At 43.7% G+C, this 27,959-nt stretch overlaps 1 protein-coding gene across 5 annotated transcripts in view; it reads right to left on the minus strand.

The window, feature by feature from the left end:
• The window catches only part of SPIDR (scaffold protein involved in DNA repair), a 340,147-nt gene that overhangs the window by 104,230 nt on the left and 207,958 nt on the right, over window positions 1-27,959 (minus strand). For all 5 annotated transcript variants that reach the window (XM_019498649.2, XM_014606829.3, XM_014606828.3 and 2 more), the window contains 2 exons: window positions 21,275-21,485; window positions 19,084-19,352 (listed from right to left, as the gene is read on the minus strand). In XM_019498649.2, the coding sequence (XP_019354194.1) occupies window positions 19,084-19,352; window positions 21,275-21,485 (480 nt within the window). The remainder of the gene's footprint in view (window positions 1-19,083; window positions 19,353-21,274; window positions 21,486-27,959) is intronic.

Genomic DNA, 27,959 nt, shown 5'->3' on the forward strand with positions numbered 1-27,959 from the left:
CGTTTATGCCTTCAGGGGTCAGGCAGTATGCAAGGAACGAATGTAAATCATGAGCTGGGCTGCCATAGTCTCATAATGCTTTAAGAGCCCTGCTCACATTCTTTTGAAGAGGGTCATTAAGGGTGGTGTACTTCAATGCGTGGGTGGAGGACATTTATTCAAAGAGGAGATCACCAATGATTTAACCCTGGGGGATAACCTAATTTCTGCTTTGGTTACAGAAAGTACAGTCCAGACACATGAACAGACCTTGTAAATTAGACATCAAGGACTGTCCAACAACTTTTAATAAGAACACTGAAATGTAGATGAAAATGAACACCATTACTGGGCTTATCTGGAACAGTTAGGTGTAGCTCATATGTGATGGTGGCATATGTTAATTAGCTTTTTCTTTTGAGAAGGCTGGGCTGTTTTTGTACTGATAAGCTAAAGCTTTAAAAAAGAATCTCCTTTGACCCTGAAAACCCCACCTATATTCATTGGGGTCTTATCACTGCAAAGAACAGGAGGGAAATTGAACCCTCCCCGATCTGAGCCAGCAATTTTCATGCACCTTCTGAGTTTCCGGGGTGGGGGGAAGCAGAGTAACCTTGTGGAAAAGGAGGAATAGTGGACATGTCTTCTGCAATAGGAGGATGTTGCATGGAGGACCATTTTGGACTTTATGGGCATGTTCAGATGAGCCCGCACATGCCTCTTGTGGCATCTCAAAGGAGTTGGAGACGCTGCAAGACACATGCCAGAAACAAAAAAATCTTCCCTGTACTGCATATTTGCAGTGCAGGATCAAAATTTGGTACCTGGAAACCCAGTTCCACTCGGAGGGGTGGCAGATGGATGTCGGGGGGGTGTCAGGAGTGTCGGGGGGATGGCGGGGAGTATGGGAAGTGGAGGGGGGGGATGTGCATTCTGTGGGTGGGTTTCTGGAGGGGCTAAGGTGGAAGCTGCCACATGCCTGCTCCCTACCCACCCCGTGTTGTTGGTAGCAGCAGCCAGCATGGCTGTGGCCCAGCTGCAGGCATAGCCGGCAGCGATGCAACACTGTGTAACCCAGGCTCTGTACATGCTAAATGGACCCGGCCCATGCATTGTAGGCACAGCACCGCAGCCGGGCATCACTGCCTGAGCCTCATGGAAAACATGCCCTGCCAGCCCAACCCAGCCTGGGCAGCCAATGCACCTTTGCATAGGAGCCACACGTCTCAGAGCTGTGCCTCTCACTCCTGTGCAAAGCCGTGCTAGCACGCCACACTGGGCCGGTTCCCACTGCACGCCTTCTCCGCATTCATCGCAGGTCTGGCAGCGCTGCTGCCGGAGGCAGGACCTGGTCTGGTGTGACACCTGGTCCCTGAGAGTGGCACAGGTCCCTGGGTGACAGCCTGAGCAGGGGCCCTGGGTGACAGCACGGCCCTGCACTGTGTCGCACCAGGCCAATCCCATGACAGCCAGCACAAGCAGTGCCGGCTCTGAGCCTCTGGGGGGTCTGGCCACAGCAGGCCCTGAGCACCCCACAGCCACTGCTGCTGTAGGGTGAATTGTGGGCACTGCAGGGGGGGGGAAGGGGGGGACCCTGCGGGGGGTGCATGAGGGCTCTGTGGGGGTACCTGTGTGCTGTGCAGGGGGGGCCTGTGCCCTGTTGGGGGAAGCTATGGGCCCTGTGGTGGCAGCAATCCATGTGCTGGGGGGGGGGGGAGGGCTGCAGACCCACCCCTCCTGAGCAACCCTCCCCACACAGCCCCCTCACACCCACATCCCCAAGTCACATCCAGAAACCCCTCACCTATATACCCAGCCACAAACCCCAAGCCCTTGCACAAGCCCCATACCCCCCAAACCTCACCCCCACAAATCCTACACCTACCCACAAACTCCCCCAACCCCCACCTCCAAATTGCTTTACAGTTGCAAATATACGAATAAAAAATTGCCCAAATATATCAGTAAAAAAATGCCCTCTCTATATATAGAAGCGTTTCATTTTAATAGTGGAAGAACACTATTTTGGGTATTTTAATGAGAGAAGTTGGGTTTCTTACCAGAGAATTTGCAATTCATAAACAGGGAATACCAGGATCTCTGCTGGTGAGACAAGTGGTGAGACCTGGGCAGAAGAGCCTGTCCAGGGCCAGCACTGGGGACCCAGCTGGAAGGCAGACAAGGTGGCTGACCTCTTGGCCATCTGGGCCCAAGAGGACAAGCTTTGACAGTTCAAAGCGGGCCACTGCAAGGAGCACATCTAGGTGATAACTGCCCAGATGGCAGAGAGGAGACACCCCATTTGGGTCTGGCAGGGGCGCAACCTTGGGGCCACAGGTCCAAAGTGTGGGATGCTGTTGCAAGTGGCAGCAGGTCACAGCCAGACTGCTGCAGCAGGTAGAGGGTGCAGGGGTCACTCCAGGTTAGGGCTGCTTCAGCAGTCCAGCTGGCACAAGGGGTAGTGTCCCCAGATACCAAGTAGGCAGGCCACAGAAGCTCCTGAGGGCAAGTAGCCCTGAGCTGCTTGCCAGAGAAGTTTTTTATACTGCTGGGGGCAGCACAGGTGCTGGCCCCAGGCTCTAGCTCCCCCTGGCTGCAGATCCAGGAGGAGCTGGGTCAGAGTTATTTTGCCCCAAGTGGCACAATTTGCCCCACACCAAAGTGCATGTCTGGGCATGTGCACTGAGGCAAAAATCCCTGACTCAAATTTGTGCTGCTCCTATTTCAGCTGCTGCAAGCACACGTGCCTGTGTGTGTGTGAACGCGCCCTATGGGAGATTTTGGTCAGAGCTTTTAACTATTGCAGGCTGTTTGCAGACGTTAAAAAAAAATTAAAAGTGATGCTTTACTTTAAACTTGGCGCACTCCTGTACCGAGTGCAGCACATGCCCAGAATAGGCAGCGCCTGGCTCATCTGACATCTGTATAGATCAGGCACTTTAGTGGGGCTTTTTGGTGCTTTTATCTAATAGCGACTGAATCAGCTTTAGCTAAAACTGCCAAAAAGCCCTGCTGAAGCACCTGATCTATACAGATGCTGCAGAGCCGGGTCAAACTACTGCACTGCTTCTTCCAGTAATGTGCAGTTTTTGGTTTTTATTTTAACATCTGCAAGCAGCAGAATGATTAAGTTAGCCAGCAAAAGAGGCTGTGTCAAATCCATACCTCCTTATGAAACAGTGAAAAAAGAAAAAATCTCCCACCACTTCTTCAGGTTCTCTGCTAATGTCTGATTAGGCACACTTTTCAGAGTTGCAGGGGGACTCTGACTGATCACGGTCGGTTGACACAATTGTCAGAGACCACATTATTTGTCAAATTGGTGCACGTACAGCAGTTCTTGTCCCATCCTCATCCTATTTTTTAAAGTAATTTTCTTCCATAGGAGAGTCATGGAAGAGTAAGAACTGGAAGAAATACAAGACCCATTATTCCTCTGGACCAAAATCTTTGATCCAATTCAGTGACTGCAATTGCCAGTCACTGACATCCTGTATAACAAAGAGTCTGACTGTCCAAACTGGAGTATTCATGACTTTTAAGAATAAGGAAGATTCCTCTTTCTTTCTGGTGTCTGCACCCCAGAAAACCTCTACCTTTTTTAAAAAAAAACACCCTGAAATGTATGTTTAAAAAAAAAGCCTCAATCTCATGATTTGCTATTTCAAAAAAGTCCCCATGGCAACCTGGAAAGTTCTAGCTTATTAGAGAGACTCATGCTGTCCTAACATATATCCTATGTCAGCACAAACAGCCTTCATGTAAACATAACCGTGAGTACCCTAAGTAACAACTCTGTTTCCATCAGAAGCCCTTTATCCTGCGTAAGAAGTCTGCACGCTAATAGATGTCCCAGGCTAATGTTAACCAGCTACAGCTGGCTCACAGCTATAAAAAGCTTTAATGAAAACATAAATACTAAAGTCTCCACCCCCCTCAGCCCGTACGTCAAGGCTGCGCAAAGGCATCACTTTCCAAGTGATCTGTGTGAATGAACTGGCTGCTCTGAACCAGCTTGGTCTGGTTCTCTGAAGTTTGTTTACTGAACAGCGTGTGCAGAAAGACACGATCGGGGGGATGGAGGGGGGCGGACGAGAGACACAAATCACATGATCAGCTGGTTCAAGCAGCAAGTATTTCTGACAGGCTTGAATGATATGCTTTTCAATGACGGATATAATAAGGGAGGAAATTATCTATTGACAAAAATGCTGACACAGAGACAAAACGAGTCAAGTTCTGATGTTATCTGACATTTCAAATATACTACTTTTATGATATACTTTATTATGTGGTAAAATACTTATCTGAATGCATGCAGTGAGATACGAAGATTAAACTGTAATTTAAGATTAAAGAGTAACCTTCTTTACTGTTTGCTTGTTTGTACCCTCTCTCTCTCTCTCTATATATATATATATAAATAATTTTTATTTTTACTATGCTCAGTATAAAAACAAAATGATAGAAAAAAGAAACAGACAAATTCAGTATATACAGGCACAGAAAAGGAAATCTACATGTATATTTCTATTAAATGCAAAAAAAATATGGAATTCTAAAGTTTAGAGGAATTTTTAAAAATTTACAGAAAAGTTGGACTGGCAAAAAATTACAGTAGTGACAGCAATGCTAACTAGTACACTACACATATTCACAGAATCATTAAAAAATGAGGGTTGGAAGGAACCTCAGGAGTTCATCTAGTCCAGCTGCCTGCTCAAAGCAGGACCATCCCTAACCAAACTGTCCCAGGCAAGGCTTTGTCTACCCGGCTCTTAAGACCTCAGGATGGAGATCTCACCACCTCTCTGGGTAACCTGTTCCAGTGCTTCACCACCCTCTTGGTGAGAACATTTTCCCTAATATCTAACCTAAACTTACCTTGCTGCAACTTGAGACCGTTGCTCCTTGTTCTATCATCTGCCACCACTGAGAAGAGTCTAGCTCCATCCCTTCTGAAACCCACCTTCAGGTAGTTGAAGGCTGCTATTAAACCCCTCTCAGTCTTTCCTTCTACAGACTAAGTAAGCCTGTTTCCTCAACCTCCCCTAATAAGATATGTGCCCCAGCCCTCTAACTATTTTTGTTGTCTTTTGCTGAAATCTCTCCAAATTGTCCACATCTTTTCTGTAGCGGGGACCCCAAAACTGGACACCATACTCCAGATGTGGCCTCACCAGCACCCAGTAGAAGAGAATAATCACTTCCCTTGATGTGCTGGCAATGCTCTTACTAATGCCAAACCGCCCCCCAACTAATATTCCTGGTTATCGCTTGGGTTGCAGTTTATAGTGTGTGCGATTAAATTTGACAGATCAAACATTTTAAGTTACTTTTTCATTAAGAACCTCTGTCTTTTGGTGTATAACTTTAGACAAACCCTCCATAACTACACAAGGAGCTGCTCTTTACTCCTATGCAAGTTAGTCACAATCTTAGTCCTAGCACTCTGAAATTTCCATATTCTGCAGACCACTCTATACTGGGGCTATTAGAGAATTACCTGCCTCAAAGGGAGAGGAGGCACAAGCAACCACATATGCACACTGTTGCATATATGCAATCCCACCCCCAAGTGGCACAGCAAGAGCCGGCTCAAGTCTTCATTTCCTTCAGAGGCAGATACATCTGCATCAAACTCTGTTGGGTAAGAGAACACTTGCACTCCTTTATCATGGACTGTGGCCAAGCAGTCAAAACTGACCTCTTCGCGTTGGATTAAGGTTTATATTTTAATGTTTACATTCATTTTCTAAAAATCTAGACAGGAATGAACAAACAGTGTTGTCCACTTTCACAACTAAAATTGAACAAGTCTTGATACAGCTGATATATTTCTTTAAGCCTCAGCTTCTGCAGCCTTATGAATAAGTAAGCATTCAGATAGAACAAGGGCAATTGTGTTTAAAAACATGATAGCAGGTTGTGAGTAGCTGGAGTTTTTCAACACAACTATCCACAGTAAAAGTCAGTTATGTTATTTATCATCCTGCTTTTTAACATTTTCAAAACATAATGTATTTTTTTAAAAGAAACCCTAACAACTACTCCATAACTGATGAACAAAGGATAAGTCCAACTCAGGGTCATTAAAAAATAACGCTTCATCAAGTTCTACTCTCACTTCTCTGCATATGAATTCACTAACCTCAATTTGTTTACATGAGTGTATCTAAGTGATACATTTGACCCTCTTAAGTGACACAATCCAAACCTTCCCATCTTTCAAAATGAACTTTTCCTCTTCTTTCTTTGATAATCACTCCCCCCCCTCCCCTCCCACACCCATTCACACAGCTTTATTTTCCCCTGCTCCTGTTCCCACTTCCCTTCCCCCAACTAGGCCAGACAGATCATACTACAAAAGCAGCAGCTGGGGACTTTTTTTTTTTTTTTTTTAAGTCCTTGAATTAGGTCAAAATACTGCCCCCTCTCCTCTCTACTTCCCTCTATGCTCAGCAGCATCATCCAGTCACCCCTTCCTTCTTCCCCCTCTCCTGCCCACCACTGCTAGACCCAGGAGAAGGGCCAGTTCCAGAGCTGCTCCTGTCCTGCTTCAGCTGGACAGTGTGGGGAGCTAGGTTCAGACAGGGACATCAGCAGCAGGTGGGTTCCCCTGTCCCTGTGCCTGTTTCCAGACTTGCAGAGAATACCTGGGGAGACCAGACAGGGAGGGGATACCTGCCTGCTATCACCAGTGCCCCTAGCAGAGCCTGGCTCCCTGTGCAGCCCAGCAGGAATGGGGCTCCAGATCTTAACCCAAGCCCGAGGTCAGCCAGGGACAGTGTCGGGCAGAGAAATGGGACAACAGGGGAGGGGAGGTACTGCTGAGCATGGAAGGGAAGGGTGGGTGGGAAATTCTTACTTGTTTCAGAGACTCTGAATGGTCTGAAAGGGGGGTACAACCATGGCACCACATCACCTCTGGATCCACCGCTGTTGGAAGAGGCATTCCTAATTTAGTCTGATGTAAGCAAAGTCAAATCCAGACTCAACAATTCTCCCAAGTTTTAAGAAGTATTGAAGTAATATTATAGCCATGATGGTGCAGGAGACATGACAGAAGAAAGGATTTTTGTGGACGATATCTTTTATTGGACCAACTGCATGACTGGGAGAGGCTTAAGTGCTTTTGAATGCAGTTAATTGCATTTGAAAGCTTGCTTACGGCTATCCTAGCCATGCAGGAGGTCCAATAAAAGGTATCACCCATGAAAATCCTTGCCTCTTCCCAATTTTTAACACATTTCTGTAAAATATTTGCTTTCCCCAACATTATAACAAAACCATTTTCAACAATAACCTGCAGGGACACTGTGAGCAGGTTAACCTGTAGCAAATGAAGTTGTTCTGTTTTAAAAAGTTGTGAAAATATGATAGAACATGAAAAAGCAGTGGGTTTACGAAAATAGTGGGGAAACAAGGGCTAAACCTGTTTCACTTTCACTGCTTACCCTTCAGTTCAGAGCCTGTTCAACTCTACAACTTTGAAATGCTTCATCTGGTCATTTGTGTGCAGCTGGCAGAGTGAGATTTGCTTCCATGCCTTAAGCTTTGCCTCTCCATTCACATGTCCACAGTCCTAGACGTTTTTCCACTAAGTTTAAATGCAGCAGTTTTTGTTGGCTCAGCCACCATGCAAAGGAACTTTGTATTTAAGATAAGTAAAAGTCTGTGAAAAAATAGAAATGACCTTTGCAGAGAATCCAAAAGTTGAATTCTTTACCTAACAAACACTTCTACTTTTTAAATTATTCTAATATGGATGATTAACTATAGCCCCATACAGAAAAACCTAAGTGCCTGCTGTTAGTCCTGAATGAATCATATCATAGATTAACAATAGGAAAACCTGCTTTTAATAAGCAGGTTTTACTCTGTCACAGAAGAAATTTAAGTCAGGCATTATATGAATTCAAGAGGGAAGTTAATAGACAACTGAAAGGTAAGCTATCCATAATCATATTGGTTCATTCTTAGTTCATACTGCTGAACTATGAAGAAACCGATCACTCTGGTAAATTCTAGATTAAGCAGGGAGATAAACTGGTGAGATGTGACCAGAGAATAGCATCATTTATCTCTTGACCATACCAAGATCTAATCATTCAGAATTAAACTGTCAGAAATCCTATTAGCATTCAGTAGAAAATATTTATTTTAAGAGGAAAAAAGCTCCCTCTGTTCACTTTATGGCCAAAAAGTTACATTCTGCAGTTTGATGACATCACTCTTTGTCAGTAAAAAAGAGATTTTTTTCTGGTATAGTTGCATTCAATCTTAACCTCAAGTGTTTCTAATGTAGGTCATCCAGAGGAGCTTGTACCACAGCCAAACCCAGGCCCCAAATCAAATGTTTAAACTCAGAGCATTATAAAAACATCTGAAATCTTTGCCAGCTTGTGAGACAAATACATATCCTTCCTTCTGCTTCTCAAAGAAGGAAGTAACAACAAATAAGATTTGAATGCCTCTTAATCAATATACATCCATGTACTTTACATTGCAAAGTTCAGTAAACAGTAAATACACATTTATTTAGTACAGTATCTTGCCTATAATGTACTCTCACAAATTCAAAGCTACAATAATGGAGGTAGGTGGTGGTGATCTCAGCTCAGCCCAAAGCAGATCTCTTGCCACATTATTACACAATGTCAGTTTGGCATTGCTGGCTCCCTCTATGCAGGAGAAACAGAATTAGAACAGAAGTATCACCAAAGCAGAACTGAAATAAGTTGGCAGAGGCAAACAGGAAAGTTTAATTACTTATCACTACAATTTACACCCCAGTATCAAACCTAGGCTTTAAGAAAGAGACTAAGAACTAGAAGGGTCCTTATGAAGGATTTATCCTTTTACATTCTTGTATCTTTTCATTTTCCCTTTTAGACCACTTGATTGGTTCACATGGTAATGCACAATGTTCCATCCTAAGATATAAAATATGAGGTTTTCTGTTATTATCTAGAGTGCCAAAGCATGCATGAGTATTTAAAAATAGAGCAATCAGGGATATATCCTCTGACACCCCTAAAAAGTGATAGTTGATGCCAGGGAGGGTATATAAATCACTCCAGACATACCCTGCTCATATACTCTTCCCCTGAAGCATCTACTACTGCCACTGTTGGAGACAGGTTACTGGGGAGACAGGCTACTAAGCTGGATGGACAGTTGCTCTGACCCAGCATGGCACTTATGTTCTTATGTAAATACATAGGTTGATGTGGCACTTGCCTCAAAGAAGCTGGGGTCTAAAGAGTGTCTCCCACTCAGTCACACTGCATGGAAACTTACAGAGGTTTCTCTGTGATCTGAAGGAAACTATTCAGCTTGATAAAAGTTAAGTTAGACAGATATCACAGAAATAGAACAATCCAACATGGTAGGTATGTAGGGCATGAAATAAGAAACAGGAAGATGACAATACAAATAGCTAGAAATTGTATACGACTTGGATTTTTGTATATACATAAAAGCAAGGTGACCATACATTCTGGTTTGGCTGGAATAGTCCCAGATAGTTGGTCAAAAGTTCTGGGCTGGAGTCTGGTGGGGAGGTGAACTGGCATGATGCACCAGGCAGGCAGGCAGTTGGGCAGGTACTGCTGCTGCTGTGCTAGACCAAGGAATGTAGGAACCTTGGATATAGCAACTTAGGGTGACCAGATGGCTGCCCACCTTACTCAGGCACAGCAGCAGTGGTGCCTGCCCACCTGCCTGCCTGGTATACCATATTACTCTGGCTTCCTGTTGGACTCTGGCCCAGGACTTTTGATCAACCATCCAGGAATGGCCAAAGGAATCCAGGACTGTCTCTGCCAAACCAGGAAGTACAGTCACCCTACATAAAAGGGAATTTCAAAGATGGTCAAAATATTTTCACTAGAAAAGAGTGAAGATGAAAGCTACAACCTGTAACACCAGAAATATGATTTTTCTTATACAGGCTGTCAATGTGCTTTTTTCTTTTTCTTTTTTTTTTTAAACAGAAATAACAGAAATAACAACATGCTAAAAAGTATAATAGAATTTGTAAAATATCCTGTCATGACAGATATTACACTCTGGACTCATCATCTCAACACTCTCTAAATGAGTTCCTTAATAAATGTCCCTCACTTTCTAACTCCATTTTTTCAAAAATAATGAACTGGCGCCAACAGAGTAAATTAAGGGGACCAAAGCCATGTTCCTATTTTCTTTCCAGAGTGTGTCTATTTGTTATGTTCAAATGATGTCTTCTCCAAGGCTGCAGTGATTAAAAGTTAACATTGGTGGTCCTCACCAGCTGGTGGGCAACCTTAAATTATATTCAATATCTGTAGCCATTTTGAACACATTTTCAAATTTTGCATGTATAATTATTTATACATGTAAACATTTGAATTTGCACATAGTGTTTACCAGCATGAACTATGTATAAATTCCATGCAACACCTTTTAGTAGATCTAGGTATTTGCCCAGATGTCAATTCAGCTACACATTTTGTACCTGAGCATTTGTAGTTCTTGTCTTTTGCACCATAATAGCAGGAAAACAAATTCCAGAGACACAATCTGGCTTTTATAAAAATTTTGGAGAGCTCCTCTGACATGACCATAACACTGCTTCCACGTCAGAACTGAAGTCATGTAATTAGTGAGAGTTAGTCATGTAAGACACACATGGAGGATTTCTGCTTGCAGCACTGTCAGCCACATAAGTTTTAAGGATACAAAAATGCAAGGGGAAGAGAGGTCAAAAATAAGGGAAAAATTCCATACTTTTTACATATGGCATCTTGGAATAAATCTTGATGAACAACAGGTGCTGGAAAACTACTATTCTGAATTTAAATTTATAACCTGAGAAAATGGATGAAAATGTATAACCAGGGATAAAGTCAGGAAAGCTAAGCGCAACTGGAGTTACAGCTAGCAAGGGATGTGAAGGGTAACAAGAAGGGTTTCTACAAGTATGTCGGTAGCAAGAGGAGGATCAGAAAAAGTGTGGGTCCCTTACTGAATGGGGGAGGCAACCTTGGGAGAGAGGATGCAGAAAAGGCTGAAGTGCTCAATGTCTTTTTCGCCTCAGTCTTCACAGGCAAGGTCAGCTCCCAGACTGCTGTACTGGGCAGCACAGTTTGGGGCAGAGGTACGCAGCCAACAGTGGTGAAAGAGCAGGTTAGGGAATACTTAGAAAAGCTGGATGGGTACAAGTCCATGGGGACTGGAAGGGATACACCTGAGGAGATCAGAAGAGGTCCTGGATGATTGGAAAAGGGCAAACATAGTGCCTATATTCAACAAAGGGAAGAAGGAGAACCCAGAGAACTATAGACCAGTCAGCCTCACCTCAGTCCCTGGAAAAATCATGAAGCAGATCCTCAAGGACTCCATTTCTAAGCACTTAGAGGAGAAGAAGGTGATTAGGAACAGTCAGCTTGGATTCATCAAGGGCAAGTCATGCCTGATCAGCCTGATTGCTTTCTATGATGAGATGACTGAATCTGTGGATGCGGGGAGACCAGTGGATGTGGTATGATTGATTTTAGCAAGGCATGTCATGGGCTCCCACAACATTCTCGCAGGCAACCTAAGGAAGTATGGGCTGGATGAATGGACTGTAAGGTGGATAGAAAATTGGCTGGAGCATCGGGCTTAGAGGGTGGTAATCAATGGCTTGATTTTTAGTTGGCAGCCGGGATTAAGTGGCATGCCCTGGGGCTGGTTTTGCTCAGCATCTTCATCAACGACCTGGAAGATGGCATAGAGTGCACCCTCAGCAAGTTTGTAGATGACACCAAGATGGGGAAAGTAGTAAATATACTGGAGCAGGGGTGGGCAAAATATGGCCCGTGGCCCATTCTGTCTGGCCAGCGGGACCCCGAGACATTTTTTAAAAATTAATATTTATTTGCCTCTGGCTCCAGTCAAAAGCGACAGGAGCCCAGGGGCATTAGGACCCAGAGCAAACCAGGCCCTTGGAAGTGCAGGGCCCCCCCCGCCCGGCACCATGAGGCTGTTCCTGCCCATGCCGAGCAGGAGGCTCGGGTAAGAGGGGGTTGGGGGGCATGTTGGACCCTGCCTGGCCACCAGGCTGGGGCGGGGGGCTGGGAGCAAGGGAGCGCATGGGAGCCACCGCTGGCAGGGCCCAGAGCGGGATGGCTCCCCTCTCTCCCTCCTGGGGCAGCCCGGCCTGGCTCCATGGAACCCAGGCAGATGCACCCTGGGCTCCTGCCAGCGCTGATACTGGCGCACTGCCTTGGTGTTGTTGGCTCCCAACTCCCCTATCCGGCCCCAGGGGCAGCGCAGGGGTCACCTGGGGCTGCTGGGGGCAGCATGACCCAGTGGGGATGTGGCCCAGAGCACGGGGAGGTGGTGGGGAACTTCCATCCTGCACCTGAGGCTTGGGGCAACAACAACCCAGTTGCCCCCCACGGGAGGCTCCGGTGGGTGCTTCCGCCCCGGGGGGAAGGCCTGGGTTTCCCCGCCCCAGAGAGGCCCAGCAGCAGCTCGCTCCCTGGCCCCAGGATGGGCGGGGAGGCTGCGCCAGGAGCGGGCGTGGAGCCGCGGCTGCTTTTCTGCTCCAGAAGTTCCTGTGGCTGCGAGGAGCCCAGGGGCCCCAGGGAAGCTCCTGGCCAGCCCCAGGGGTAGCACGGATCACCTCCCGAGGCTGCTGGGGATGGCACGACCTGGCAGGGTCCTGGCTCAGGGCGCAGGAAGCTTGGGGAGACTGCAGAAGCTTTCAGAGGAAAAAAAGCAGCCACAGCTCCGATCTGGCTCCTGCCTGTCCTGGGGCTGAGAGGTTCAGTTTTGGGTACCACACTACAAAAAGGATGTGGACAAATTGGAGAAAGGGTAACAAAAATGGTGAGGGGGCTGGGGGACATGACTTATGAGGAAAGAGGGAGGGAACTGGGCTTATTTAGTCTAGAGAAAAGGAGACAGAGAGTGGGGACTAACAGCAGCCTTCAAAGACCTGAAGGGGGGTTTGAAAGAGAGTTGACCTAGACTGTTCTTAGTGGTGGCAGATGACAGAACAAGGAGCAACAGTCTCAAGTTGCAGCAAGGTAAGTTTAGGTTAGATATTAGGAAGAATTTTCCCACTAGGAAGGTAGTAAAACACTGGAACAGGTTACCCAGAGAGGTGGTGGAAGCTCCATCCTTGGAGGTTTTCAAAACCTAGCTAGACAAAGCTTTGGCTGGGATGATCTAGTTGGGGATGGTCCTGCTTCGAGCATGGGGTTGGACTAGATGACCTCCTGAGGTCCCTTCCAACCCTAACTTTCTATGATCCTATAACAACTTTCTATGATTCAATGATTCTATGAAAAGTGACTGCACATACCTTGACTGTGGCTTTATGGCTGAATTTGGCAAATTGGCAGCTTTCTGCTCTTTAGGCTGGTTTTCTACCACTATGTAATGCAGCTGAAATATCACTGCTACTCTTTTACATTCTTTCCAGAATCATTTGGTTTCTCATAACTAGTGGACACAGAAATAAAGTGGGCAAAAGAAGGGGAGCAGTGAGAAACAAGGTTTTCATCTGAAGCAAAGTTTCCCCAACAAAAGTCTGCAACTCTAACATGCTATATGGGCATGAGGGCTTGCCAGGAATGGTTACAATTTAAGTGATGATGAAAAAGATGTAAACTATTATGGCAGTTTCATAATACTGATTTGTGTATATTATGTGTACATCTTAGAGAAACATTGAATCTATCACAGGAAAACCACAGGTTAGTAGAAATGCTGTTGTTTCTGGAACATTTTAGGAATATTCAAAAGGGAAGACTGCCCTCTATTTTGATACATATGATCAATATCTCTGTAGTATGTGAAGACCTTGATGTGAAGTTTTATTTTTCTACAGGACTAGTTAGTAGGGCTGTGCGAAATTTTGCCGGCCGTTTCGTTCCAACACTGTTTCAAGCAATTTCGAGGTCGAAACAGCAAAATCAGAACAAAACAAAGCTGGTCGAAGTAGCCTCGAAACAAAACGAGGCTGGTCGAAACGTTTCAAAAGTTGAAACATTTCAACCATAGGCTGGGGATGGGAAGTCAGTCCAGCTGGGCTGACTTCCCATCCCCAGCGCAAGATCTGGCACCCCCATCCGCTTGATCGCACCGGGGGCTGCTTCCCAGCCCAGTGCGATCAAGCGCAGGGCCCCGGGAAGCAGCCCAGCTGGACTGCCTCCTGCCCCAGTGCAATGTAGTGCTGGGGATGGGAAGTCAGTCAAGCTGGTCTGACTCCCCATCCCCAGTGAAACTCGAAACAGCGTCAAAACAGCCTTTCTGTTTCAACAAAACAGAACGGAACAGCTGTTTTGACTCAAAATGAAATTCAAGACGAAACACTGTTCCCTCAACCTGTCAAAACTCAAGGCGAAACGGAACAGTGCCGTTTTGCACAGCCCTACTAGTTAGTGGCCACAGGCAGCACTTTGCTGACCACACACTCAAAGTAGGAAAGATAATAATTGATGGTCATTTCTGTTCATTTCCTTTCCAAAAAAATTAGGATCCTTCAATGCTTGTGCTCATCACTGGCCACCATCTACTTCTCTCCTGTACCAGCTATTGCGCTACAGAAGTGATACAATTCCTACAGAAGGAAACAGGAATGGAAGAGTGGCAACATTTGTGGTGAGGGGGACAGAAGGTTTACAAACTATCAAATAATAGCACTTCTGTTTTCCCTTCCACTGGAATAAGATTATGTAAATATTTAGCTCTGAAAAATAAACTAGTGTAAGGTTAACAAAGTATTGTGCTAGAGGACTGCTGAAAGGAGTCCAAATTCAAACACTCAAACTTCAGATTCAGCCCCAAGGAAACAGGTTTCAGGGCCATGTTTGGGGAGAATGGACAAGGAAATCAACCATTTGAAATGCGTAAAAAAGCTGAACCTCTCAGCCTAATAGTAAGATGCCAAATCTGGGTTCCCAAAAAGCAAACTGTCGCTCTACTCTCCTTTTCAGTACCTGGGGACTGTGATCAAGGCTCAGGCTTTCTTTATAAGAGATGGGAAAGCAGAAAGGCATCACTGGTCCTTGAATGGAGTAGTTTTATCTTTTCCCTGTCAAGCAGCAATTAGACTACTTCACAAGAATATTAAAGGCATATATCTTCACTCCTAAGATGTTGAAAACGGGGAACAACTTCTAATGTACGGCATGCACTGAAGAGTCCTCCATTACCTATTTCCTGTTTATCTTTCACTTGAAAAAATGCATCCCAGAAACTCAGAGCAACTAGAAAAAAAATAAATCATTTAATTTATGAGAACTCTATTTAGAAATGTTTTGTTGAAAAAAAATGAATGGAATGCTGTAAACAGAGTAACTTTGGACAACAAAGAATATATTTTGACAGATGCTAACACATGTGAACATGGATCTTCAATGAGTGTCTCTTCCATCTCAGCCCAGTTTCAAATAATAAACCCTGCACTAATTTGTAAAAGGAGCCTTGCATAATTTAAGATGAGGTTCTCTATAAGGTAAATACCATGAGTTATCTAAACATCAATTTACCTGCTTGTAATGTTCGTTATAGCATTTGACCCTTAGATTTTATTTATGGGTACTGCTAGACAAGTTAACCTATCAACTATTCTTGCATTAAGACAGGCAGGAAGATTCTTAAGCGTGGAAAGGGAAGAAGGGAAAGATGAAAGACGATTCTGATATGAATCAGTTTCAGAGGATTTGTATTTGTCACTGTATCCTTTGTACCTGGCATGACAACATTATGCTCTATACAGAAACTTAAAACAACATGCAAACTCATAATCAATCCCAGCTGCGATGATTGTAAGGTTTTGAGCACCCTGTTCAAAATGCAAAATCCCTCCCACCTCCATTTTTTCTAGTCACACATGCACCTTTCGCTGGCCTAGATATTTTGCTCGCATGATCTTCTGTTTACATGACAGAACCACCAACATTGCTTCTCAAGGGCCCGACAAGTAACTCTAAAACAGAAGACAAAGAACAAACAAAAGGACTACTCATAACCAGGGAGAATAATCTGGTTACATACCAATTTTTTTTAGGTGCAATGTATTTTCTTTTGTACCTACTGAGAATAGAATGCTCTTATAGGCTAGAATTTTAACATTCAGGTGGGAAGTAGGTCAGGACATATGCCAAAAGAAGCGAATGGAAATTTTCTTTACTCACCCAAAAAGATTTTAAAGTGTGAAGTTAAAGTTAGAAGCCAGCACCTATTTCTTTTTAAAGTTGTTAAGCTTTTCTTTTTAAATAGGTACCAGCCTCTTCTGCCCAGCTTTCCATCCCCAAATCTTTTGAACCCTTGGATTTGTTTAACTGTTCAGTAGCCCTTCAATTTTTTTTTTTTTAATTTTAGCTTCTCTAAATACTGCATACTGATCTCTGTCCTCTAAAGACTAAAACTGACCAACTATACTTTTAGCAAACTCAAACATCCCACTCAAAACAAGCAGATAATAACAAGAAAAAAACCAAATTATACACTTCTTGATACCAGAAACATAAAATACAAGTTGACATGATGAGTCAGGTAGTTGAAAACTCATGATAATTTTTTTTTTTTTTTTTTAAATCAGATAGCCTCAAAGACAGCCAAACAAGACAGTCAAAGCCTCAAAGACAGTCAAACCAATTAGGGTGAAATAAGAAGGGTTATATTATTTGTACCAGCTCCTCTCTTCCTAGCAGGGGAAAACAGAAGCAATATGCATGCCAGGAAATATTGGGAAGAAACAATTGTCATGGCAAGTTACATTTTCACTTCCTCTCCCCACACTCTTTGAGCACAAAAAGTACAAGAACAGTTAGTTACTGGAGGGAACGGTAAATGATTTCAGAATAACAAGAGGAACATGAGAATAATTTATGAGTGACAAATGCTAGAGAACTTATTGGACTATATAAAGTATTTTTTGTGTGTATGTGTCCTGCAAAATACCAAGAACCTTACATTTGATTCATAGAAGTTAGAGAGATACAAAAATGTTCATCTAATCCATTTGCTCACCAGTAAAGAATCATAACCTTTTGCAGATATCCTCTTTATAAATGTAGAAAATAGTTATGCAAGTAGGAATGGTGGTGCAAGAGGGAGGTGGTGCTCTCCCCTACCCTGGGGGTCTTCAAGAGGAGGTTAGATGAGTATCTAGCTGGGGTCATCTAGACCCAGCACTCTTTCCTGCTTATGCAGGGGGTCGGACTCGATGATCTATTGAGGTCCCTTCCAACCCTAACATCTATGAATATGAATCTATGAATAGGGAAGATATGTTGAGTTTAAAATTACCATTATTTTTTCTACTGCTTTAACAGTTTTTGTTTTACATTAAGTAAGCAATAGGTTTTTAAAATGTTTCTCAAAAAATATATATCCAAAATACCCCCGCGATATCACATTTCTAGAACAGGGATCTGGCACCTACAGCATACATGACAAGTGGTACAGACAGCCTCTATGCGTGGGTGCACATGGCAGACTAGGAATATATGACTAATATGACTGACCACCTCTGTGCTCGTATGTCTGTAGGGTGACTGACAATTCAGTTTTAGTTCTTTAGCAATTAATAAGCCTCTTAATACTTGATAGGAAGACTAGAAATACTATAAAATCTTTGTAAACTGTCCTATGGCTCAGAGTAATGACAAGTGGGAAAACTCCATTACGCCTGAAATCACAAAGGGGTGCACAAGTTTCCTAAGTCTGAACGGATCTCCAGGCTTGTAGCAGATGAGGTTTGGAGAACTGCCAATGACCCTACATAGGCTCCAGAAGGGAACTAATGCACTTAACCATACAAGGCCTAACTTCCATTAGCTTCTATACCTCACGTGGACTCAAAAAGTAACAAACACCCAAAACCCTCACATGTGCAGAAACCCTGACTTCACCCAAATAAAGCACTTTGAGGGAACACAAAACCAACTGAACTTGCTGCACAAAGTTTCAACCCAACACGCTATGTGATAGGATGTTAAACCCCCCCAAAATGGTATTTAAATAAAATCATGGAAATGTTAAACACGGAGATGCTAAGCGACATTCAGTTCATTCTTTTTCATCCCCAACCCACAAGAAGAATTACAAAAGCCACAGAAGGAAGCTGTATTTGTTATCACTTTTGTGCAGAAAAAGTGAGATCGCACTGCAACTCCTCTATACTATAGACCAGAAATTCTCAATCAGGAGTACCCTAAGCACAGAGTCAGACTTGTCCCTGTCTGGACAATCCCCTACCCCACTCCCTGGCTTCTCTGTAAAAAGGTAAGCACTAATATATACACGTTTTTGAAACTGGGTGCCATTCAATTCACAAAAGTTATGCAGGGGTGCCTTGAAAAAAGCTTGAGAATCACTGCTCTAGACACTGACAATATTCAATTTGCAGGGAGCAAAAGGTTAAACAGAAGACTCTGTAAACGTTGCTATGAACTGATAATTGTTGCCAGTCTTGCATATGTAGAAGACTTCGTCTGTACCAAGGCAGCAATCCAGAAGGAACTGACTTGGCAGAAGTCACTTAATTCTACTACATTGCATCCATAGTAGGGAGTTTTGACATTTACTCCAAAGGGGCCAGAAATTTACCCTACAAGTTTGTATTAAGTAGAGCTATATTGCTATAACTACATCAGTGTAAAATCCCTCTTTAAGACAAGCTTTCAGCTTCTCATCTCTAGAGACAATTTTCTTTTATTCCAAAAGAGTGCTGTGTGAGCAATAGTTAGTTAACAGTCATGTGCTTTGAAAACTGAAATAGTTAATGACAGGTAGCTGAGGCAGTAGTTCTTCAGTGAAACTCAAATATTAATGGAAGAAGTACAAAATCATCACCTGGTTTAAATTATCTTCCAATCACTTATTTTTCAACCTTCTACCAGTAGTTTATGGTGCAGCATAAGTCATTCCTTTAGCTAGCACCAAATCCACACTATACTGGGTCTATTAAAGAGTATATCCTTCTCCTTTTTCTAGTTAGATTATGCTACTTAGCTGAATATGCTTAGCTGGTACAGACTGAGACCAGTCCCCAGTTTCCTCCCTGATGCTAAAACCTCACAAGGTTAATATGCACGTTTTACATGTATTACTCACCTAACATTTGGCCCATCTGAACTTAAAAAGGGTGTTGGAAGAACAGAACTGTTCCCTGGAGGTTGACATCTGAAACCTTCTCTTGCAGGCAGATAATACACCCTTTGGATAACCACTCGTACCTGCACTCCCTTCCACCCAGCTGCTCCCTGGTTTTCCACCACTTCAAGCAGAGAGTCATGTAGAACATTGAACACTAATGGCTGTAGTTTGGATTCAGGGTTGCTATGAACCTGCATAGCTGGAGTAGTCATGTTGGTACAAGCAATCTGGTAAATACAAAGCCATAGAACAAAATTATTGTATAGATTATTAAACCACATAGCAACGCAACATGAACTTCAACTAAAATTAATTATAAAAGAGCCCGGATAATTTTCAAAACACTTACTATAAATACTGGTTAAAAGTATCTAAATTCTCTTGGATTTTTAATTAATGTACCAGGGATCCTATAATTCAGCACACAGTATTCTCTTCTATGTAATTACTGTCCTGGATTAAATTAGCTCAATCCATATGAGGCCAGTAATGTTAAGAGGAAGAAAGAATTGGCATCAGTATTTATCACCCTGCTCCATGAAGGATTTTTACATAATTCTTGGTAGTTCTGTTTATTCCCCCCATAAAGAATAGTATAAACATTCAAAATAAAATAGACTCAACAACTTTTAAATTCATGGCAAATAAAAGGGTGTGCAGTTTTACAGGGCAATAATTCAGGTCTCAAATTTATGAGCCACAGTGTGAAAGGTAATGGATTATTAAAAAAGAAAAAGGAAAAGGAAAAAAAGAAAGAAACTGGAAACCCTAACCTACAACTGAAAGAAACTTAAGTTTTTTTCATTAAAGCCACACTGTTTGCTGCCTCAGACCCGACCTCATTCATACTCATTTAAAACCCCAGAAGTATCTTTTATCAAAAGTATAGTTCCCATCAATCTTTTCTCATTCCTTTGCAACTTCTGCTTTAAATACCATCTGTGTGTCTAATTAAGAAAAAAATAATACACAAAAATTAATCTTTCTGCTTTTTAGTTCTTCTAGCTCTTTGCAAGCCTGAATGCATTTGCCCTGATAGGAATTGATGTTCAGAGAGAGCTCCCTTTCATTTTGGTAGGACCAGATCTGTCCCTGAAAAGACAGTGCAGTTCAGAGAGTACTCATATACTCAAGCAGCAACAGAATCCTTGCTCAAACTGAAATCTTTTATGCTAGTGTAGCTACAACAGTTTTTGCAATCAGTACAAAAGAATACTATTCAGCAGACCCAGGAGGGGACAGACAAAACAGAGACAGGACCCTCAGGGCAGAAAGCAGAAAACAGAGCAGCAGATCAAGGAGGGGAAGGGGTTCAGAGTAGCACTTGGTGGGTGTGAAGGGCTAATTTGTGGCAGGCCTGCCAAAAAGGTTGGCCCTCACTAAACTAGGCTGTGCATTTAGAATGCATCAGCTATTCGCTACTAACTGCCTGAGTCTTACCACAAAGTAGCCACAAAGTAGCTGGCACAGTTGCCACAAAGTAGCTGGCATGCTATAAAGTCACACCCTGGCTTATATTATGATAATTTATTTGTGTACCCACAACGACACACTTTAGTCAAAATTTTCAAACAAAACTAGTGATTTCAGGAGTTCAAGTCCTTAAAATAATGCTGGGCATTCACCATCTGAAAACTTGATTCCTTTAAAACGTATCTTTTAAATTGAAAACCTGAATTTGAGACACCCTTCTCAATCATCTGTGTATATAAGTTTTAAAATCATGACTATTTCCATAAAGCCAATAACTGGTATTTTAAAGAAAGGACTCAATAAGAAGAGAAAACACTCAAATATGGAAGCATAGAAATACAATGTTTATGTATAGTTTTAAAAAGGTTACTGGGGTACTGAGATTCACAGAGTAAGGGAATCAGTGAAAAACAAAGCTGTGATATCAGCACTGTTATTCTGCATGGTAGTAAAACTATAGCAAAACAAATCTCACAGCAGTTCAGGATTTGGACTGACCAAAAGCCTCCACATATAAAATATTATTAAAACAACTAGCACATATTATTCAGCTTTGGCTAAGTAAAAAGGGAAGAGAGTATCAGTATTTCAGGATTTCTGTTTTTGTTATGATTTCCAAACATCTGTTCAACTGATTTGTTACAAAGTGATAAACTACAAACAAGATGAACCTTACCTGATTAACTGCAGATTGCTGGGGCGCACTGTCTCTGGGATCGTTTAGTGTGAATATTTGTGCCAAAGATACAATATTTCTTCTAATAAGCAACTGCTCTGGACAATGCATCTTATCCTTTATTTCTGTGTGTTCTCTGAAGAACACTTTCTGACTAAAATACGTATTCAGGATAACTGGGACATTTTCATTGTGGAGAATTAGTTTCTGCCTAAAAGAAACGAACAAAAAAACATTTTGAATTCATTACTATTCAGAACCATGTCACAATTTATCCTATTTTAACAACTTTTTGTGTTGTACCGTGTTTTTCTTTTGTGATGTATGTCTCTTCCTTGTGCTTTTAAGCCACATCGATGGCTCAGACTTACTATGCCTGGCAGAGACCCCCTCAAATGTGCTGTCTGGCTCAGTATGTGTCACCACTGCAAGCAGTGGTGCCAAGTCTGTGCAAATGCTGCAGGCAACCTAACTGGCATAGGCTACACATGACCTTACTATGATTATATTGCGTATCACCTTGTCTCAAGTTAATTCTTACTTATTTTTGTTCTAGTAAACCATCCCCCGACTCCCCAACCTTGATTACTAATGTTTTACCTTCTCTTGTTAAAAAATGTTTCTAAACAGTTTCACACACAGCAATTTTTTGGCTATTTGATTAAGGTAACTGTTGGATAATCTCTCCTCTACAGTAATTTTATAACAAAACATTTTCTGATGTCAATATTTGTTTTAGCATGTAAATATTATATATTTTTATACTCATAGAATAAAAATCTATTGAAGCCAGTTAAACAAAAGCAAAGCAATAATCTAATTTTTTAGTGCTCATCAAACAAGAAACAAAAGTCAGTCAGTGAAATTTATTGCACGCTATGTTTTTCTGCAATTAGATTTGTATCCTTTGGGACTGTAATATGGCCTTCTTTGATGGCAGCAAAGCTAGAGATGACCTGGGTTCAGAAGTAACCTCAGGCCTCTAGTTCCCCAGCACACTAGAGATTATGGAAATAAAGCAACCACATCTTTATATCTGTGACTAAGTACTGGAGCAAAATAAACCAAGGTAAAAAAAATCCACAAAAATATGTCTGCTGAGTTCTTTCTAAGCTACATCTCAACCACATAACTGTAGTAGTACTACTTGTAAATACAAGTAGTACCGAGTAATTTATAAACAAAATGGGAAATGTACCAAGTAAAACTATGAAAATCATGCACTCATGCTTGGCAAAAAACACAACACACACTGAAAAAGTAGGGGTGCACCAATAACTATACTTTTGGCCGATAGCAATAGCTGATTGCTAACCAGCCATATTGGCTGATACTGATCCGATAACTGATTTACAGGAATGCAGCCAGGCAGCATGGAGAGCAGCGCCCTTCAGGTAAGTCTGAAGAGGGCATGGGGTGTGCAGGGGGCAGATTGAGGCCCCCACAGTAAGAGAGGGAGTGGGGCAAGGGCTGGGGTTGGGGGCACTGCCCAGTCAGGGTGGTGAATGGGAGCTGGGGCAGGGTGTGGGATGGAGCCATGGGCACCTTTTCCAGGGGATCAGCATCCCAGAGCTTAAAAATAGCAGCAAGGGTGCTTGAACTAAAGCTTGTCAAAAGCTTTAGTTCAAGTGCTGCCACCACCATTTTTAAGTGCAGGGATGCTTTTAACCAGAGTGGAGCTGAGCAGGGTGAGGGCGGATGCGGGCTGCTTGCTCTGGGCTTGAGGCTCTCTGCCCTGCTGCCTTTGCCCCGTGGGCTCTGCATCAGCCACGTGTCACCTGCTGAGCTGGCAGCAGAAGGCACAACTCACCACTGCCACTGCTGCTGGGTGCGCAGGGGTGTGTGGCTGACCCAGAGCCCCTGGGACAAAGCAGCAGAGTGGAGAGCCCTGAGCCCACAGCAAGCAGCTTGCATCCACCCCGCGAAGAAATCTGGGAGGGCCACATGCTCCCCATGCCTTGCCCAGGGGGAACATGCAGTGTCAGGGATCCATCCCCACCCCACCCCATACCCCCTGAACAAGGAGCCCACAACTCCATCCTACACCCTGCCCCGACCCTGGGTCCCATTCACCACCCTGGCTGGGTAGCACCCCCACCCCAGCTCCTGCCCCAATGAAAAAGTATATATTTTATAATAATCCTAAATCTTAAATTTAAGCATCACATTAAAAAACTTTTAAATGAGTTATTATTACTCATATGAGCACTTATTATAAAGTATCAGCTTGACTTTTCCTGTTTGTGGGAAGCTGTATATGGATAGCCATTAGCTATTGACTGTGAGAAAGTTTAAATTAAATGAGGAACCAGGTAAGTGGAAAAGTGCAAATATAGTGCCCATCTTTAAGAAAAAGGAGGGGGATCTGGGGAATTACAAACCAGTAAGTATGACATTGAGATCCAAAATATCATGGAGCAGATCCTCAAGGAATACTGAAGCATCTAGAGGACAACAAGGTGATCAGGAACAGCCAGCATGGATTCACCAAAGTCAGTCATCCCTGACCTGGGAGAAGGTAAAAAGTGCAGTTCCCCAGTGGTTTGATCTGGGTCAGATATCATTTAACATCTTCATTAATGATTTGGACAATGGGATTGAGTGCATGCCTACTTAGCAAATTTACAGGTGACACTGTAAATCTGCAGACCCTCTGAAAGGCTAAGACCAGAATGATGATGAACTGAAGATATGGTCTGAAATCATCAGATAAAATTCAACACAAATAAGTTTAAAGTCCTGTATTTGGTTCTGAATAACTGCACGTGCATATAGAGACTGGGGAATGAGTGGCTAGGCTACAGAACTGCAGAGAAAGACCTAGGGGTTACAGTAAGCTGAATGAGCCAACAGTAGGCTCTTGTTGAAAAAAAGCCAACAGGATAATGGGTTGCATTAACAGGAGTGACTTGTAAATCAAGGTATGCGAGTCTTCTGCTCTGTTTAGCACTGGTAAAGCCTCATCTAAAGTACTGTATCTAGTTTTGGGCCCTGCACTTCAAGAAGAGCAATAAAAAATTATTAGAGACCTGGAAAAAATGATTTATGAGGAAAGGCTAAAAGAATTAAGGTTATTTAGTCTGGAGAAGAGAAGACTGAGGGGGGATTTGATAACAGTCTTCAAATACCTGAAGGGTGATTATAAAGAGGATGGAGATAGAGACGTTTCTTTGTTGCTGTATGGGAGAGAACTAAGAGCAACAGTCTTAAATTGCAGCAGAGTAAATTTGAGAATTTTCTGATTAAGAGGGTGGTTGCGCATTGGAACTAAGTTGTGGAATTGCTATCCCTGGAAATTTTCAACAGCGGGTTAGATGGACACTTGACTAGAATAGTTTAGTCACAAAGAATCCTGCCCTGAGCAAGGGGCCAGACTAGATGACCTCATAAGGTTCCTTCCAAACCTAATGTTCTATGATTGTATTTATCAACAGAAAAATTAGCAGAAAATGTACACTACATCACAACACTCTGATATCATGCCCAGGAATCAGTTCTGGCCCGAAATGACCATTCACTGATGGGTAACAGAGTCATTTAGTCTCTACAGCCATTCCATCTTTGGAGTTGGGGTTGAGATTGCTAGTAAGGCTACATGTCACAGGTATCATGCAATTAACTGGTTAACTGTGCAATTACCTTGAAACCACCTACATGTGCAAAGTAACTGTCACCATTAAAAGCTCCAACAAACTATAAAGTTAGACCTAAAAAATGTGAACTAATTTTCAAACTGGTTGCTATTAAACTTTAATTTGTATGTGTAACAGGGTCTCCCCTGCAGCTGGGAGACCCTTCAGCTCCCAGGGCTCCCAGCTGCAGAGGTGCACCATGCCCAGCCAGGCCTGGAAGTCCTGCAACTGAGGGGACTCTCAGCCCCAGCAGCAGCCAACTATGGGTCCTGGCAGCACCCCACAGCACCCCACCTCAGTCCCAGAGCTGCTGACACTGGGTTCTGGTAGTGTACTTCCTGGTGCCAAGACCCAGCTGGGTTCCTGCAGCCAGGAGGGGGCAGCTACAATCTCCCAAGCCCCAGTGATGCACGAAATCCCTGGAGCTGAGAGATGTAGCTGCCACGATCTCCCTGCCCCAGGGGTGTGTGAAACCCCTGTGGCTGGGAGATCACAGATGCCATGACCTCAGCCTTGGGACTGCATGAAACCCCCACAGATGGGAGACGGAAGCTGCTGCAATCTCCCAGGCTCAGGGGGGCATGAAGCAAACAGGAGATGCAGAAAGCAAACAGGAGATGCACCCCCATTTCACACACCTCTGAGGCTGGGAGATTGTGGCAGCCCCCTCATCTGAGGGGGCTCCCAGCTGCAGGAGCTTGCTTCTTGCCATTGCAGGGGGAACCCAGGATTAGGCTCCCCCTGTACCAGCAATAAGGCACAATGGGATCTAATGAGCCAGCCCACAGTCATGCCTCCTGCCATGCATGTGTGGCATGGCAGGAAGTGCAACTGTGTGGAGTGTATATTAGATTCCATCATGCCTTTACCTGCACATGTAGGGGGGCCCTAAGAGTAGCAATTGATGAGATCATGACAAATCATTCATGTACTCAAGTCCACCATTAAATAATTAACAACCAGCAATACATTTGGGCACACCAAATTCCATTGGTAGCCCAGATGTAAAAAGACTGTTTAATATTGTCAGTCTGATTGATGAGCTATCTAGCTGCAGATAAACACATATTGTGGTTGCACCATGGTCCTCTAGTATGTATGATTTCCAACATACTGTATACTACATTATAGTTAAAATCAAACATACCAAAGACATATACTATGTTAAGCTTATTTTATCTGTCTTGGACAACTGAAGTTAACTGAGGAGTTACGTCAGGCATGGGCAAAACAGCACATCTGGCCAGTGGCCAGACTCCATTTCTCAGTAGCCCCTGTCCGTGTGGCCCCTTGGTGTCTCCACGGAGACCCTGGGAGCAGCAGAGTGTGACAGCACTCTGCCCTGGCCATAGCCATGCACTGACAGGGCCCTGGGCTCCTGCGATCTCCACGGAGACTGGTGAGGAGCAGCTGGGGAAAGGCGTGCAGCTGGGCATGCGAGAGCAGGGATTTTGTGGTCATGACAGTGTGGGGTCAGAGCCAGGGCAGAGGCGCCTGCAGACAGCAGCTCTGCCTCAGATCTAGCCCCATGCTGTCACCACCACAAGATCCAGCATCTCCCTGGCCCCACCTGTCTGCCTTGCTCCCAGCTGCATGCCCTGCCTGCCTGGGTCCAACCCTTGGTGGTAGGTGCGAAGTGGACAGGCCGGGGTGCCCAGGCAGCAAGGGTTGAGTCCAGAGGTGGCAGCCAGAAGGAGCTGCTGCCATAGCGGCTCCTGGAAAAGAGTCCACTGCAGGCCTAATCCAGCCCATGGGATGGACTTTGCTCACCCTTGGGTTAGATTATAGGTCTAAAGTGAGCAGTAAAAACACATCTCCTATTTGCTTTCTGAAAGAAAAAAAAACAGCACTGACAATCTGTCAACAACCTCAAACCAGTTCAAAGCTGCATTCAAATGCAGACAGGGAATGAAGAGAGATTCAGAATCTATGTCCCTGACACGGCTGCATTCAGAACACAAGTAAACAGGAAATGCTTTAAACACAGTCACTGCTACGTCACTAATGTCAGAAGAGTGTCTACTTGATCTAACCATCTCATTCTCTAAAAACACTGACGTGAGTAGCAAACCATTCTCAGGAAGTCTGAGGTCTATGGTTTTGTTTTTATTTTCCTACTGCAAGTATATGACCAGTTCTTTATTAATCCTGACAGGCTTCACTGCCTCATGTCATTTGAATGCCAGTTTTGCCATGTCTCTATCTTCCATACTCTGATTACTTCCATTACCACCATGAAAAGTTTTTGTTCTGATTTTATAAGAGTATTAAAGGAGTCACAGTATATATTAGATGCTTATCAGTACAAAAACCTATTTTCAAAAATAAAAGTACATCATTCCTCACTTAAAACATGTTTGCTAGAAATACATGTCTTAATGAATCATTTGATTTCAATATGCATACCTGTATTTGTGCCTAGTAGTAACTCCTATAAGTCTCTATTCTAAGTCAGGACTGTCCACTTTTAAGTGGCCAGGGCCAAAGGGCTGCATACTGTGCCAGCTGCAGTTCCTCCCTCTGTGTGCTGCATGCCTATCCTCATTGTGCCATGTGGGATACTCCCAAACCCTCCAAACTGCGGGCTCCCTTAGCTTCATGTGTTGCACTGCCTCACTGCCCAGGGACAGGGCAGGGGCAGGCAGCAGAAGCTGGAGGAAGGAAGCAGGAGCCATACCTACAGGAAGGCAAAGCTAGTAACCTCTGCCCCAGTTTGGGAACAGGGACCATCCTGATTAGCAGCTGGGAGTGATGCCTATCCATTTCACACCAACTGGGGCTCCAGGTTTGCAGGCTGGTCAACAGTTTTGCTGTGGCAAGCCTCCTGGTTCCTGACCCCATTTTGGGCTTGTTTTGGACTTTAGCTTTGGATTTCCCTGTGGATCTGTTTCCTGGCTCCTGACCCTGGTTTGGCTGTATTTGCAGACTGTGGATTGGTACTCAGCATCTGATCCCCAGATCCTAACCCGGGACTGTGTTGCAGACTCTACTTCTGGATTTCCCTGTGGTTTTGGTAATATGGCTCCCGCCCTCTGATCCAGCCTCAGGTCCCT

Source organism: Alligator mississippiensis, chromosome 3 (genome assembly GCF_030867095.1).
Source record: "Alligator mississippiensis isolate rAllMis1 chromosome 3, rAllMis1, whole genome shotgun sequence".
Lineage (NCBI taxonomy): Eukaryota > Metazoa > Chordata > Crocodylia > Alligatoridae > Alligator > Alligator mississippiensis.